The sequence below is a fragment of the Sinohyriopsis cumingii genome, chromosome 5 (assembly GCF_028554795.1).
Source record: "Sinohyriopsis cumingii isolate HCF-2022 chromosome 5, ASM2855479v2, whole genome shotgun sequence".
In the NCBI taxonomy this organism is placed as follows: Eukaryota; Metazoa; Mollusca; class Bivalvia; order Unionida; family Unionidae; genus Sinohyriopsis; species Sinohyriopsis cumingii.
Genome location: NC_142965.1, coordinates 121591271 through 121609424, shown reverse-complemented (window position 1 = coordinate 121609424; position 18154 = coordinate 121591271). Strand labels below are relative to the sequence as shown.

Here is an 18154-nt window from a genome sequence, read left to right as displayed (position 1 = left end):
TCTTCCTGTGTTATTCTGTGTGGGGTTGATGATGCACCACAGTGAAAATCTGGATCACTGCATGCTGATGGACCAGGAGAAGAACAGGTCGACTCACCTTTGTCTTCGTCAGATGAATCAAGAGAATATTCTGCTGGAGGTTCTGGAATAGGAAGTCCCTCACCATGTGGAACTGGTCTCAATGCAGACGGAATGTTTGGGTGGACTATTCTCGACTTCTTTCGCTTCGTTATTCCGCCGGAAAGAGGAGGAACCAAGCAGAAGTAATAGTCATTTAGGTGGTTGCTTGGCTCTCTCCACACCATTGGGACTGCAAACGGCATTGATGACCTTTTGCAATTCAACCACTGTGAAAGCTGTGTTGTACATGTAGCACAGCATATATGCGGAGCCCAAGGCTTGTCTTGGTCACCAACCTTGCATCCGAAGTAAAGATGATATGCCTTCTTCACTTGAGAATTGATACTTTTCTTCTGGTTGGCAAATGTCACTTCCCCACAAATATAGCAAAAATTGTCCGCGGTATTAACACACTTTCGAGGCATTACTGTTCTTTATTGTACGTAAATGGATAAAATAATAAGTTTTATGTAACAGTAGCTTGAACTGTCTCGCACAACGTCTAAAATATTTTAAATGCTGAACCTATCTGATTGGGCTTTATATAATACACTGCTTACGTCAGCTTCAGCAGCCGCCTGGCATTAGTATAATAGGCCTACACATGTATAGTACACTGCTGACGTCAACTTACTTCAGCAGCCGCATGGCATTAGTATTGCATTGCATCAGAAAATGATGCAATCAACTGTGGATGATGTGAGCATGATGGTATTATGCAATGTTACATCATTATTCCGGATGTTGCTGCAGTCCTACTGGAGAAATTTACACAGTGAAACATAGAAAATGAGGTATATGAATATCTTCAAAACGAGAGCCAATACAAATTTTTCACGGTTATATTCGTGTTCGGCACACCAAAATACTACAGATTAGGGCCTTTTCAAGTCAGTAATGATTTCACTGTTGACCAGTGTAATTCCTAAATACTGATTGAGTCAATAAGCACTTTGCAATTCCTACGAATTATTATTAAATAAATGTTTCCACTCAAAGTATATCTTAAAACGATAGTAAATAAATCATAGATTGGACTTAAAATAGGAATGAATAATTTTGTTTACTTCAAAAACTTATATACAAAACTAAGCATCAATAAGACAATCAGGATGTGAATAATTTTCTCCATCAAATTCTTCAATAATGTATTTGTAGGACAGTCTAAAGATCAAGCTTGAACTCAAATCCTAGTAATAATATTGTTTATAAATGACCATTAACATAAAGTGTAATCAACAATCATGGGCAAAAGTTAGTTATGTAACATGCTATTTCTAAACTTATTTTTTTCACTTGAATAATGAACTCTAGGACTGCCTAAGTCTCAAAGAGTTCCAATGGCATTTGATTCTCCATTATGTTTCAACGCGCTGCTTACAGCGTCTGACGTGCTTTTAGTTTGATTGACGCGGGAATACATTATAAATTAAAACACATCATGCATTTATATTAGTATAATCCAATTTTTTGAGACTTTCGATGGACACAAATAATGACTCAATAGTGTCCGATTAAGCAACAGCATGTGTAATGAAACTTGAGTGTCATAATAAAATAAGTGTAGGACCGAACACGCCATTTTCTATATGATTTCTTTAATTATCAAAGCTGAACAAGATGCACATTTCAAAAGCCATAAATTAAGAACAAAAGTACAATGCTACTACATTATGTAAAACTAACACTCGTTTTAATTTTGTGACTCCGTATATAAATTATATAATCAAAATCGGTAGACTGATTGCAGTATTATTAACCAATAAGACCTTTATGTGTACTTTGGATTCGCGGAGTCAGACTTATTCAGGTCTGTTTGCACACAAAACAACATTATACTGATACAACTTCTAAAAAATTATTTATGATCTTTAATATTGATTATGATATAGAAATTAATAATACAAATAATAATAAAAGAAATGCAGTGGTGTGTATTCAAATCTGTTCAAACTGAATAATTAAACAAACTATTAAATTGCAATAACTTCAAAATAGCAAAAATGTATTCCAGACCCCACGCGTTTGATTCTACGTAGTTTCCAATTATCCTAGAACAAACATTTCAGCAATGAACATTTGAATACCGTGATATTTTCAGTAAAGCGAATATGTCAAAAATATCCATCGAGGATTAAAAAGGTATTTGAAAGGGCTCGCAATTATTTATCACAGCTAACTTTCTACACCTTTTCCTTATGTCAATACAATGCATAATAACGAACATTTCTTGCAAACTACATTGGTCTGTTGTGTTTAAGAGTTCCTAAGAATGTTGTCATAATATATAACAGATTCAAGACTGGTAACCATGCATAGATTATTCTAAGATAACTAAAACCAACTGCAATCAGCCCAAAGATCATACACCAGTCTATTGACCCACAAGAATGGTAACCATGCATATATTATTCTAAGATAACTAAAACCACCTGAAATCAGCCCAAATATCATACGCCAGTCTATTGACCCATGAATGGTTGACTTCAACCTCGCCACAAAAAAAAAGTTCATATACACAGTGGAATGTATATTTGTTTTAAACGAAAATAATTTATTTTGGTTGTTTGGGAGGTGGGGGTTATGGATTCAACACTTTGCATTATTTGAGCACTGGTTTGCTAAAATTATCAAACTTTAGTTCGTAATATAAAGAATTTTAAACAGAATATAATTTACAGAGAAACATGTCCTAGTCTCATTAGCAGATTGACAAACAGTGCAGTGCAGATGTTCTGATTCAAATAGTTTTAGTCACTGAATGATATGCATAGATAGTGGTCATTGACAGTTGCAGATAGTTACATCTTCCGAGTCCCTTAAATATTTATTCATACAACAGCAGCGATAAAATAAAACCACTTAGCAAAGAAGAACAAAACATCCATGATTTGACCTAGAATGGTCCAATCAGTACCATGGAGAGACCCTTTGTAGATGTTATCACCAGGATGAATATTGGAGTTTAATTGTTTAAATGGATAGTTTTAGCGAAAACTTGTAACACATTATTCACTATATCATTCCGATGAAACGGGAGGTACGTGTCTTTTCCAGAACCACACAGAGGCAGCCGATCCAGGCTTGCTTGAGGTAGTATCGGGTCCTTGACCCTTGCACTATAAAATGTGTACATATCATGATTCGGTAAGACTTCTACAAAACGGCACATTATGTTCGATTCTTGATATTCTACCTTGGCATGAGATGTTTCTCAAGATCACAATAGAATCTCATTAAAACAATTTTCTTATCAAACTTAAATTTAATTCAGGTCTTACTAAGATGAGTAAATTTCCAGTGAAAAGTATTTTAATGTATATGAGGTCTATTTTAATCACTGTGGAGTTTCTTCAAACGAAATCTGCGGAGGTCACACCCGTTTTCAGCGCACCAGAAAATAAGCACGAGAGTCATTGTTTATAGGTTTGTTTATGAAACAACGTTCACGCAATCAAATGCTACAACTTTACGTTTAATGAATTAGTAACAGAAAAAAGATAAACCAACACGTTTAACAAATTCAACAAACAAATACAAAGTGAAAATTTATTGGGAACTTACACTAATATGAATTAAATCCCAAATAATCCTAAAATTTGAAGACAAATCCAAAAGTATAGAGTACTTTCTGTATTATCTTGATGTATAAAAATGATATAATCCAGAATATTTCTGAATGAATTCAGAATAACTCAAAAATTGTGATTTAGTCCAAAATGACAATGGGCACATTGTAAGTAAAAAGAATAAGTTTTAAATAAATGACTTTGCTCATATTATATCCGAATACAACAATCTAGAGACTGAAATTAAAGGCGGAATGAATTAATTATGTTTATCAGAACCTTATCTAAAAGTCTAAGACATGATAAAATTACCAGGATTTCGGTCAGAACTTCGTTTCCAGAACATTCTAAGGTATTAATATAAAGTAGATCTTGAACTCAGATCTCAGTAAACAACTTATTTATAACTTTATAAAAATGACAAAAATTAACAATGTAATTTCCTATGGATAAACCAAGATTCTGAACTCAAATGTAATAAATATATTTTTAAATAATGACATTAGTAAGATAGATTCAAACCCCTACCTTCAATTACGGACAAAGGTCAAGCATAGAATATAAATCAAAGAAACATAACACATTATCTACCGCTCCCGTTCAGGCCCAAGAAGAATTGGACACAGATGAAGCTTCATCTGTAACTTTCATAACCTCTGATTCTTACAAAGCGGCAGGATTTTAAAAGCATTGCAGAATATTAGATGGCGTTGTAGCAAAATTAATTACTTGATACGCAGACTGACTTCTTAGTTGCAAAGGTAGACCCTTCATCTCAAAACATTCCTATCCTCAGAATATAACTCAATCTAAGTTGGATATGCAAGACAAAATTAAACATTGTTATACTACTCAGGTCAGATACAAACATTTTGAACGCAGAGAACTTTCTTAAGGGAGAGGGAGATAAGTAGAAAGTTGAATAGTATCACTTGTGGCTTCAGTAGACAAGTGATAACATTACAAGGCTTTCAGACGTTCGAGGTTCGCAGTTTTGTTTGCACACTGAAATTTAGTGTAGAAGTTGTCAGAACTCCGTCCAATATCGATACTACAAGAAATCTCTGTCTACTTATGTGTTTATAGAAGGATATCCTGCATCATAGGACTGATAACCCGTCTCTTCGAATTAATGGCTCATTTGAGCATCTAGTGCAGACTTCAGCTCTGACCAGAACAGCCTGTTCTTTGTACTTTGTCGTGCCCACTCAATTGGTCTTGATGTCCTGAAGAGATGCTGCAAGGATCTCGTCATATGACTGGTGTCTATGCCTTCCAGGAAAACCGGAATCATGAAGTGTGGACCTAGCTTGACGGCACGCGCTTGGGCCACATTCAGTTGATAGTTACACCACTGGCATGAAGTAAAATTCTTGGACAGGACAAGGATGACTGTCTTGCTTTTATAGATGTTATCAACTATCTCATCGCATCGTGCCACGCCCGGGACAGAATATCGATCTCTGATGTAAACATTGTATCTAGCTTCTTCTAATTCTTTCATTAGTTCATGGATAACCCAGGCGCTATCTTTTTCAGCATAGACTAGGTAAGTGTTGTACTCCAGTGAGCATGTTAGCGGATAGTATCCATCGCGTCTTCTTTGGCGCATCTTGTGAAAAAGAAATTTGATTTCCCATCTGTAGACGTACATTACAATAAGGACCACTGCACCGACCAAACAAATAACAACAGAACACACAATGCTAAGAACAAGTTCATCGTTGCTATATTTGCAATGGCTTGGTACAGCGTCTTTCAAAAGTATGTGATACAGCGGATGTGGCGAATAACACCAATAGTCGTCAGGATATCGAGAGAACAAATTATGTTTGTCGGGCTTGCTTAGCACATCGTTTATCCATTTCTGCAATTTGACTATCGCGCAGTCACATTGAAAATAGTTGTGAGCAAAGTCAAACTTTCTTAGGCTCTTGAGCGTGGCTGGAGGCAAAGGAGGTGCTGGGAAGTTACTGATGACATTATCAGAGAGGTTCAAGAACTGTAAAACGCTGGCATTTTTAAAGGCATTGGGTGAAAAAGTTTCAATTTTATTACTAGATAAATCCAAATATGTTAGGTTCGGAAAGTTTCCAAGAAAAGTGTCCGGTAATTGTAAAAGATTAACATGTTTCATAAGCAGCTTCTCTAAGCGGGATAAGACAAATAGTTTTGTGGTGCCAACTCTACCTAGTTTATTATGGGAGACATCTAATGACTTTAAGTTAGGTACAAAACGGAAAATATCTTCGGCAACTTCCTTATCTCCTTCGAAGTCCAGACGATTGCCACTTAGATCCAAGTGTTGTAGTGAATCGCTTTTGATGGCTTCACTTCGTATTCTTCTCAAGGTTGTACGCATTTCACTCAACATTAAAGTTTTCAGTGAGGTCAGGTTTGTAAAACTGTCATTGTTGGTAATGTCCTCCATGTCATTTCCGCTCAGATTGAAGGTTTTAAGCGTTTTAAGACAGTTCCAGTACTGGGATAAAGGAACAATTATTTGATTCCAAGACAAATCAAGATCTGTTAGATTTTTGTAACCTATCTGCCCAGCTTTTGTAACACAGAAGTTTGGAGGAAAAATATTGATCTGGTTGTGAGACAGATTGAACAGTTTTAAGGTCTGAATTCCTGAACTAAGATTAATCTTATTGATCCAATTGCCGTGTAAATCAAGATGGACGAGTTTGGTAAAATTTTCTAAAACTTTGTCTTCGAATTCTATTATTTGGTTTTCACGCATGCTGAGATAGGTAAGGTGGCTACCAATGAAGAATTTAAAGATTTCCCGCAACCCTTTCCTTATCCGGATATGGTCTAAATATAGTTCACGAAGCGGAGCGCTGTTAAGACTGCCAAGACTTTTTTGCAATGATTGAAGGTTTTCGCCAATTTTGTTTGAACTTAGATCTAGAACTTCCAGTTGTGTCAGATTAGTGAATACGTCCTCCTCAAGTAGATTAATTTTACAGTCACTCAGATTCATAAATGTTAAAGTTTCAAAAGAACATCTTAGATTGCTGATTTCATTGATAGTCAGGTTGCTTATAGTACAGTTAGAAATATTTAAATCACGTATACCACAGGGAATACGTGGAACCTTTGTTACATTCCGATCACGGCAGTTGACAGTACTTCCCATGCAATTGCAGTTAGCTGGGCATTTAACATCTTTGCAATCCTCATGGCAATGGTACACATGGACGGTTTCGCTTTCTTTCATGAGAAAAAGATTCAGCGTGAAAATAAACGATCCACAAAGGAAGAATCTTGTCCCCATCTTCTATTAATGACCAGAACTACATCTGAAACAGAGTTAAATACTTCCAGACTGTATATTTGAAACTTCTCCCAGACAGACTAATATATGTGTGTGGAAAGAGGACACTAATATATATATATATATATATATATATATATATATATATATATATATATATATATATATATATATATATATATATATATATATATATATATATATATATATATAAGAGTGTGAGAGAGAGGATAAAAATATACACCAAACATAACAGTAAGTGATATTCTCCGTTTCTACAAGAGAATGCTTTAAAATACTAAAATATTTGTTAAAATACGATACCTATGGCATTACCATACAGTTTAGAGAATTATAAATTTGCATTCGTCAGAGATTTTAACCTGGCTCCGCGGGTAAATGGCATCCATCGCCTTGCTTGTTAGAACTGACCCCTATACCAGCACGACCATGACTCATCACCTAAACATGGTGCGACGGTGTCGATGGTATAGGCATCCGTGAGTAGCAGACGCACCCACGTATCTTTTTAGTAATCATTTGTCATCTGTACACAGTTATTCTGGATTCCTAAGTCAGAAACCAAGGTATATAGAAATACCTTTGAAGAATACAAATATACATTAGCAGAGCAGAAAGTGTTATCAGTTGATTCTACAAGAGAATGCATGATAATGCTAGCATATTTCTCTTTATAAATACAAGAGAATGCATGATAATGCTAGCATATTTCTCTTTATAAATACGATAGTAATAGCATTCACATACAGGTTACAAGAATTATAAGTTCGTACTCTACTGAGATTCGAACCGGGGTCGGTGAGTAAACGGCACTGATCGCCCTGCCTGTAAGCACTGACCTCTATACCATTACGACAATGACACATCACCAAGTATGGTGCTACAGTGTCAGTGGTATATGCATCCTTGCGTAGAAGACACGCCCACATATCGACCTAGTGTAATTAATTCTTATCCAGAATAACTATGTGAACAGATGAGAATTAAATACTAGGCCGATATACCTTAAGTGCGGATGTATTTTCTACTAGAAAGGAATTAACGATACCAAAGGAAATACGATGTTATGCCATCGCAAGATCCCCACTTTTGAAATAGACCGATTTTCTGATACAGATCAATGGTAATCCGATTGATTACAGGGGCTCTTTTGGCTTGTTTGTGTTACGGTGTAATTTCGTTGTGATTATTTTCATGTTCATTAAGTACTCTGCAAGCAACGCTAGCTAATGAATCTTAGTAAAACAAGGGTATGATGCCGTCTGCATTTTCAACTGTGATCAATTGAAAAACAGGTAAAAACATGATATTCCATGAAATAAAAGGAATTAGCAACCAGGAATATTACACACACTTGCAAACTCTCAAAGTACGGCATATTTTAAGCGTTTCTTTATTTTGCTACGCTGGCTACTTTTCAAACTTGTAAGTTCTCGGAAACGAAAGATGTTCTTGGCTTTAAAGCACTTTTAACAAATTATTAGCTACATCAGCCTGAACGAATTTGGACCTAAGGACACGGCAGAAGCAAATCTACCAGCTCTTGCCTGCCGAGGCGGCGTTACAGCCGACCATGACCGCGCGGGGCCAGAGTATCGGTATCAGCAGACTGAACTAAGTTGCTGTGGTATCTATAGGCTATCCGGGTACCTGGACAGGAATGACCATGGACTAGAGATAGACGGGACATCGCCCACCTAGCCCAACGGCTCCGGCGCAACCTTGCGAAAATTTGAAAAACTGAGATTCAAGTTATCGGACAGCCGTTGCCCGCTAGTGGCGTTGAGAAAATGGCTGCATCTGTCTGCATCTGTGCTGCCACCAATTAATTGCGTTACATAGTTGACTAAGTTGAATTCGCAACTTTGCGTGCATTACGTGCGGCCTGTATCAGCGTTTCCAATTTATCGGAGAATATATCTTGACAAACTCATAAGGACGACCTTTGGCCTGAACCGCGGGGCCCCTCAAGAGCGGGGCCTGGGGCAGTCGCCCCACTTGCCACCCCCAAACGCCGTTCATGCTTGCCTGGCTTACATAGCACCCGAGACTCTCGGATTAAGAGTCCCACACCCTACTAACTGAAGTACAGCGGTTGCGTCAAATATGAAATAAATATGAGACATTATGCAACAAATAGGGTACTTTCTAAATGTATCATTAAGGATACCTGTTGTGTGAAATAATGTAACGTCCCGAAATTAGCCTACCTTTATAACTATACCGGCTCATCCTAACCAGGAAATAAATTTTGCTGCAATGTCAAACTTTCAAGCATACCACAAACAAATTCAGTGATTGCAAACCTAGATGCAACAGATGTGCAGATTGTTTCAAGCAAATTTCACTTCCAACTAAATAGTCATCTACCCGAACGCACCGTAGCCCCCTCCCTGATCTGAGCTGAGAATGAATATAAACAAAGGGGCTGGAAGATAAGGACCAAAGATTAATGCGCACATAGCAATGGAAATTACAGATTACAACAAATTTTTTTTGTGAAAGGTTAACTGGAAGGAAGAACATAAGTATGAGCCAATGCACGTACATGGAAACGAAGCTGCTATATGGTTGTTTTTGTATAAGGGGTTATAAATATAATCAGAGACTCCCACGTGGTTTAGGAATATCACATAAATTATGTAACAATTTAACTTTGGAAACCCAGGGTCATTTAGAGGAAAAAGGTCTTGTTTCGGTGATTTTTAATTTTGCATACATGGTGACATGCTTTCGTGATATCCAAGAGTAATAATAACCCATTAAACCAACCTGATGCCCATAAATAGGGTGGTCATATTCGAAATCTAAAGGCTTCCTGGAAACCTAAATCCAAATTAGAAATCGCTTACTAATTTCAAAAGCTATATCTTGAGGGGAAACAAAAAGTCTTAGTATTGAAACGGTAAGCAACGCACTGGTTTCAATGAATCCTATTTTAGACGCAAGTTATACACACGTTTCATTACATCATATTTTGCGAACTATAACCCATCTCCATAGCATCAAAATAAATTCGTACAAGACACAAAGAAGACATGCTCACTGGACATATGTCCTGTTCCCAGGCACCCAGTGGTCACATTGGAAAACTTCCTGCAAATATGCACTTCATTAGGAAGCCGCATACAAACTGTATCATGAACAGTAAAATGATTTTTGTTGTTGTAGGGTTTAACGCCATTTTTCAGCACAAGATAGGCTATACATGGTGGCCAGTATTATGAAAGAACCACCGACCCACGAGAAGCTACTGGCAAATTTTCTCACATACCCACATTGGCTCAATCCGAGACTCGAACCCACGCAGACAGAGGTGAGATGGCAGTGATCCGTAACGGAGAGCACTTTAGACCACTCGGCCACTCAGCATCCCCCACCCCCACCCCGGAAAATGATGTTTGCGTTTAAAAGAAACAAAATATAATTACTGAAAGATACAAAGACGAAACTAATAAACTCGCTTTTGCCTAAACAGAAGATATAGTAGTGTTACCAATGCAATTATTTTTTATAATATCTAGAGGCAGAAGATCCCAGGAATAATAGAAATCTTTTCCGAAACTCGAAATCAAATCCTCAAATAAAACGAAAGTGCTTGTGGGAATTCTCACACTGCGACTGAAGCATGGAGATCGTTATAATGTGCCAGACAGTGATCTAATTCCTATCACCCTGCATGCTGGTGTAACGATTGAAATGTGTGAAAGATGTAAGGTTACTAAATAAATAAATAAATTAATAATAATAATAATAATAATAATAATAATAATAATAATAATAATAATGACAGCAACAAAAAAGGAATACAATGGGCATATTGTTTTTATAACCACGCGGGTGCTTATCTTATGATTTGAAAGTAAGTTTCTCGTGAAGTTCAACAAAGACATTTGTATGTGCAGCGGGGACACTGGAAAAAAAGTTTATTTGACAATGTTACAGAACTTTAGGGATCCTAGATATTTATCAAAACAAACATATCCAATGCTTGATAATTAAAATGTGTGTGTGTGTGTGTGTGTGAGAGAGAGAGAGAGAGAGAGAGAGAGAGTTTGTTCACTATGCTTCTACTAAGAGATATGCAGTTATACTTAAACTCAAGTCGAATAAATATCCTGAGTTTTTATTTATGTTCTAAAACAATGAACCACGCCAGTAAAAAGTATCTTACAATCTGCTGAATGGTTTGGAAAACGTATGTAAAACTGAAATGAATCCATGGATGCGATTGGCTTGAAGGCGCCTTCACTTAATTATCTATGTTCTTATCTCCTTCTAGCCCAATACCGACCTCAGATGATCTCTCCACAAGGAGTCATCTATACTCGAGGCTGAATGTACATGCTAATTAAAAAGAGCATTAATTAATGCACGAGAAAGAGGGGTATTAGGTTAAAAGTGCCGCATATTAATAAAGCTGTATCAACATTAAGAAGCAGTCCTTAATCATCTTGCCGTCCTCCTGAAGTTAATGAGATGTCCACTTGGATGAACAGTTCTGTGTAACGTTACGTGCTTTACGGAGATTCCTCGTATCAAGTTTCTTCCAAGTAAAAGATCGAACAAATGCCTCGAAAACAAACCATTTAAATATACTGAATTTAAGATCAAATCTTTATTTAATAAAATTAATTTAAAATCTAAACGATTCTACCGACGAAAACCATCTCCGTTTTCTCGTTAACGTATGCTAATTCAGTCTGCACGTGCATGTGCACTGAAATAGAAAATCATCAAGTTTCGTAATGGGATCACCTCCATTCTTTATCCTCCACACTCTTGATGTCGAGTAGGACACACCGATAGATAGATTGCGTTTCAATATTTCAAGTCTTACTAGATCATTGGATGTATCAGTAATTAGCATGACGGAAGTGAGTAATGTTTGGTAAAAAAAAGAGAATCTAATTTAAAGTGTTGATTGCTCTTGTTTTTAATACGCGAAGGAGGAAAATAACTAGTACGCACTCTACCTCCAGTTCAAGAGACGAACCTAAGCATTTAAAGCTCTTATTCTCCACAGAGTTTTTTTTTATTTCTTTCGTTTTTCGTGTCTTTATATTCATGTCAACTTTGTTGTTTTTTCTTTCTTTTTCAGCACATTCAACTTAATATTATGCACGTGCAGTGTAAACTTAGCATTTTAATGAGATTACATTTCTTTAACTTTCATTAAAAATCATAAATAAAATGTAATTTTCGTTGACAGTATGAGTGGACTTAAAAAACAACGTCTTTAAAGAAGAAGTTTGAGCAAAATACAAAGAGAAATTTATTAAATTCAGACACTTTTTTAATTATTTATTAACAATTACTTTAGTACATGTTAGCAACACGGACAAGTATGAAAAGTAATAAGAACTAACCTGACAAGTACAACATGCATTAACGTATAAGCTGATACGTATATTCGTCAATACTTATGTTTACATGATGCGAATATATACGTAAAATGTACGTAATAAGGCAATACATACATTACTAATAATAACATGTACAAATGACGCCACTCGAAAGACGCTTTAGCGAACTGGCTCTTTTATAATACCACTTTCTGCAGGTGAGTTGCTTTATCATGTCGGGAAAATGGGAGCAACGTGTCTCACCCGACTATACACTGGGGCAGCTGAAACACGTTAGCTAGCAGTTGAGTTGATGTATCCCACCCGAGTCGATTTACTTGCTTGTGTACATAAGATGAATACAATATACGCAGACAGTCGAGTAGGGGCCACTGTGCAAATAGTTGTGATCTACTTTTAGCTATGATTGTGATAATTCCAGTTTAGTATGTACCTAGCGTCTTGCAAATGTATTGAATGTTATACAGTCAAGGTATTGCGACTCTGGCTGCTGACTGGGTTTGCAGAGGGCCGCGATAGCTCATTTGGAGAAGCGTCGATTAGTAATTCAAGGATATCTGGTTCAATACACAGCCAGGCCAGCCCAAATCGACAATTTCAGTTCGAACTTGGGAGAAGCACGTAGCTTCCTAAATACTGGATATGATGTAGCTAGTGATGTATTAAATATGCAGTTAAATCAAGAACCAAAAGCAATCCATTCGTTCTGTGTAAGTCATATATAAGTATTTACAATTGTTGGACATAACCAATCCGATTGTTTAGTTTTAAAAAGACTCGCCCTATTTTCCGTTTTTGACGTAGCGTGATTAAATTAAAAGATTACGGTTTTCTTGTTAGTATTATCATATCCATTAGTCAACATCTGAAGAATGCTAATTAAATACCCTATTAAATATCTAGAGTTAGTGACGTGAACATTTTCAAATCACTGGCATTGAAAAGTTTTGTATTAAATGATTTGCGAGAAATTCCTGCTCTTTCTTTACAAGTTAAGGGTCGTGCATTGACGTCGTCCAGGTTAACATGTAGCATATTTATCTCACTCAGGTAGTATGTAATGCTACATTATCTGATTGGATCTAACTAAAAGAAACTGGTCCAGTCAAACGTCTTGGTATGTACTTATTGGCATATTGTTAGGAATAATAATAATAATAATAATAATATTAGGGTCTCTGTACAAAATGGCAAATGAAGCATGTGACTGGCTCCAAATTAAACATTGTAACCAACATTTCATTCCGAGTCACTGCCTGTGGACATCTTATATTGTTTGATATTTTGGCGTTGTTTGTTTATTTGTTTGTTTGTTTGGGTTTGTTTTGTTTTTGAGGGGGTTTGTTGGAGGTGTTGTTGGTTTTTTATGTTTTTTGTGGGTTTTTTTGGCTTTGTCGAATATGTAATAGGTCACATAACTAGCTCTCTCAACGGTTGTTTGTGTTCGCTTGCGATGGAGCTGGGCTCTATCCGCATGGTGGCACTGCCCTTTCAACTAGCTTAATATGCCAACGGCTTATGTAGAACAAAGTGAATCAAGGATTCTTGTCTAGCGACGATGATCCTGCTTGATCTCTCAACGATTTCCCTACACATATCGAACGCTTTACTTTGCACAACCACGATAGGTGAATCTATTTGTATATCTTCCAAACGATATGTGCATATACTAGTACTCACTCTGTACCAGTATGGATGCTGGTAAATTGTGAGTAATGAAGAACATAAATTAAGCTTCAGTTTGACCAGAAGCCATCATTCTTTTTACATAAGCTTTTATAAGCGAAGGAACAAGATGACAAGTATGTTTGCCCTACCTAAGTTACATGTTTACTTCACGAACTACAGATTGAAAACGATTCAAAAGTACGTTTACAAATGTATAATATTCAAGTGCACATCTCGAAAGCAAATATGGAACAGTGTATACCAGTCAACTTGGCAGTTACCTGTAGATTAATCACGTCGGTTGATAATATGTAGGTATGTGCGACTCGGAGTTAATAGTAATATAAATGTTCTCTAGCAATGATAAATTCAGGACTACACTGAGTCATTTTACGCAATTTTGTTTCCTAGTAAATCAATTGCTTATTATATAATATTTCGTTTTATGAGATAGACACCAATGACAATAAGAGCAATATGCACAATCTTTGTCTCATGAAAATGTTGTCTCTATGTTTGACTGTATTCGTGTATATGCATGTGTTTTTAATCCTCTTGAAACATTGTATCTATCTTTCAACTGATCGTCACAACCTCTAACGATTTAACAATCGATAGGACAGGAGGGTACCAAAAACTCACACATTACCATACACTTTCCTTACGTTTCATTACAAGGTCAAAAAATCTCGTTGACTGACAAACAACAGGGTAGGTTTATCGTGACCTGGAGAATAAATATTCACTTAGGTACTTTTTTGAGTTTTCCGGTAAAACATAAATTTCTAATCTCTCCTGCTTTCAGGGGCAAAAGAAAGCTGTTTAGGCAAGCTTAACACATTTATTCCCAATAAAATGAAAATATAAGACAATATTTTGATCACTACTGCCTTTGTTTTTGTTTTTGATGACCTATTAAGATCTTGAAAACATTATGAAAGGGCATTATGTTAACACTATAAACAGTAATTATGAAAGGACATTATGTTAACATTATAAACATTAATGCTTTTAACACTATGTATGTTTAAAGCTGCATAAACTATTTTAGTATTTCAGATAGATGAGTTGCCATAATGATGAAAAGCTAAATCATGCCGAGGCACGTAAGGAATAAAAAACTTCTTCGTGACCAGAGGCCTACTATATTATCCATGCATTTCAAATGTAAATCGATCTAGACCGTTACACGATAAGAAAAGCTGTAATTAGGAAATCAATATACATAGTACAACAGATTCAAAACAGTAAGCAATAATAATTGGTACTTACCAAAGACAAGACCCTTCAGCACATTCGATACAGAATTTCATTCCTCTCCAAACGTTGAGACAGTTAAGGCTTTCATCTAACCTTCGCTTTTATAAATTCCCTCTTGTATTTACTTCCTTGTCCTTTTGCGTACCTGTCGAAGATATCCCGAAATATATCTCACTGATCTATTTTGAGAATGGTTTGTCATGCATAATCTCTCTCTCTCTCTCTCTCTCTCAGCGGAGGGTGTCTGCAATTCCATATATGTTTCACTTAGTAGAATGCTATGGACAAACACGTGCCATAGTATAGTACGAGATATGAAATTGGTTCAGTGCTTTTACGTGTCTTTATGAATAGTGATGTAGACTTTGATTTTTATCGCTTTGATCATTGCCCCTGATTCTTGTCTATCGGACAAACATATTTAATTGCACAATTAACATGAATGACTGACAACAATTTTCACATCTGTATAAAATTTAATGTCTTACAGCGCACATCCCACTGCATCCTTATCCATGTACAGCTCGAAACGCTTGTTAACCGCGTAACATCAGACTTGGCTTCGAATCTTCCGCAAGCATAACAAGTTCTATCCTACTCACCTGAAATCATCGGTAGAACCAACAATGTGGACACACACCTGCCAGTGCAGTTTGTTTCGGTTGATCTAGGTTGACATAGATGGTCGATATTTGTTTGATATCCGATATGTGTTTGTGTTTGTTATCAATGAGAAAATACGGTGAATCGTGTTATGTTAGGTATTTGAGAGAAACAGATATTAAAACAAAACTCAGGAGGGAAGGAGATAGGTAAGATCACTTCCAACTCCTAATCAACAAACATTCGCACATTCTTACACAACACAATAGAGAACGGAAATAGGATCGGCGAGGGTCACTCACATCTGCTTGTCACACACATCAACAAAACCACGAAAGATAATGTCTAAGTGTTTTTCATTCACAGCTTATTAACAGAAAATAGCGTACCAGCAATCATATCCTTGCGCAAAAACAAACACGCACATAATTTATGAGAAAGAAACACACATCCAGACATAAAAGCAAGAGAGGGGCAAATGACTGTTAGTTATAATTCATACATATATGCGTATTACTGAGTGAAGGAGTAGGTCCCGTCACTAGCACACACACACACACACACACACACACACACACACACACATATATATATATATATATATATATATATATATATATATATATATATATATATATATATATATATATATATATATATATATATATATATGTATGTATGTATGTATTAAACCACTCACACTATTGCTTGATAGGAATTAAGTCATGGATGAAATTAGGAAAATAAAAATCAAACACGTGACATTTAAGGAAAACCTAAAACAAATTTTTTTTTAAAATATATGAAGAAAATGAAAAATTATAAAATTTACTTGTTAACAAATTATAATGTCTAACACTTTCTAAATATATATAAAAATATTTGAGAAAATTGAGCATTTTATTTTATACGAATTGTACAAAAAATTATAAAATTTAAACAACTGTAAAGCAAAATAATATAATTTAAAGTAAAAAGCTTCAACTCCCCTCTTTATCCCTTTCCTGGTTTGGGTAATGATATTTGCGCAGTTGATTTGTCATTTGTCTCTTGCAGCTGTTTTAACGTTACAATGACTTCCACTTTCCGACCTATGTGCAAGCAAAGATTAACCTTTGCTATAATTATATATTATTCAACAGGTCTATATTTCGTGAATCAATCACAAGGGATTTTACTAAGATTTCCATGTTCAATAAACATACAAATATGTTTTGTGTCGCACTCTAGATAAATGCATTTGATGACATACTTAACTGTTTGTTATACCTGTATCGAATCAATTATTTGGATTAAACACATAACATGAAGACGAACCCAGATTAATCTTGATTAGAAAAGAGACCATTTCAAATATTATTTATACTCTCCAGTTATATGAGAGTATTTTGTCAAACTGTCATTCCTTAGCAACAAAGTAAACACTATGAATGGCAACATTCAAGACATCTTGTTTAAATGCCGAATCCTGAAGTTCTCAACAAAGGTAAAACAAGTACTTTATTGGGACCGTACATCATGCTACTTATAAAACAATACGTCACGAACAAAACCTTGTAGATCAGGTATATTGGATGGATGCAATCGTTCTAAATAGAGACCACGTAAACCATTTCTAATCGATATCTAATGTAAAGGAGCCTAAATATAATTTGATAATAAAGAGAACATCTACACAGAAACAACAGTGAAATTTTCATCACAGTTCTTTCAGAACTTGTTGAGACTACATTTGAGTTTAAAGTTGTTCAAGGGAGATAACATCTGTTTGATCAGAAAATTAATATTCATGAGTTTTGATTGTATCATGATCTTAAGAAAACAAAAAGATTTTGGAACTTCAAATACAAATTTACAGGGAGTTGCGGTGGCTCAGTGGTTTGCGTGTTGGACTCGCGACTGATAGGGTGCAGTTAGAGTCCTACCACCGGACCAGCCTGTGTCAGCTACCGCGGCGTGCCCATAGCCAAGACAATTTGCTGCTATTGCCTTGGTACTAAACAACCTAATTGTGTTGCTGTGTCATAAAGCACCAAACCGATGCAAACAAATTTGTATTAATGTGCTAGTAATTTTAAAGCATAAAGCTATAGAAGTTCCTAAGAGACACTGGCAAGGTTAAGTAGTTTTATCAGCTTTGAAAATTCAGCTTTCAGTGATTTACATAAAGTTTGAATTAAAGTCACAGTCTTACATCTGACGGAGCAGAGACGTATTTCAATAAACACCTTTTCTAACCTGTGCCTGTGTGCGTGTTCTTACAA

General features: G+C 35.9%; 1 protein-coding gene across 2 annotated transcripts in view; it reads right to left on the bottom strand.

The window, feature by feature from the left end:
- Nucleotides 1-15422, bottom strand: part of LOC149800088 (toll-like receptor 2) — a 42363-nt gene extending 26941 nt beyond the window's left edge. Inside the window, exons 1-2 of one of the 2 annotated variants that reach the window (XM_089959656.1) lie at nucleotides 15300-15412; nucleotides 1977-6997 (exon numbers count right to left, since the gene is read on the bottom strand). In XM_089959656.1, the coding sequence (XP_089815782.1) occupies nucleotides 4819-6972 (2154 nt within the window). In that variant the 5' untranslated portion in view covers nucleotides 6973-6997; nucleotides 15300-15412 and the 3' untranslated portion in view covers nucleotides 1977-4818. Of the gene's footprint in view, nucleotides 1-1976; nucleotides 6998-15299 lie in introns of those variants that run through there. The other variant, XM_089959654.1, reaches the window with a different exon arrangement.
- Nucleotides 15423-18154: the final 2732 nt, after the last annotated feature.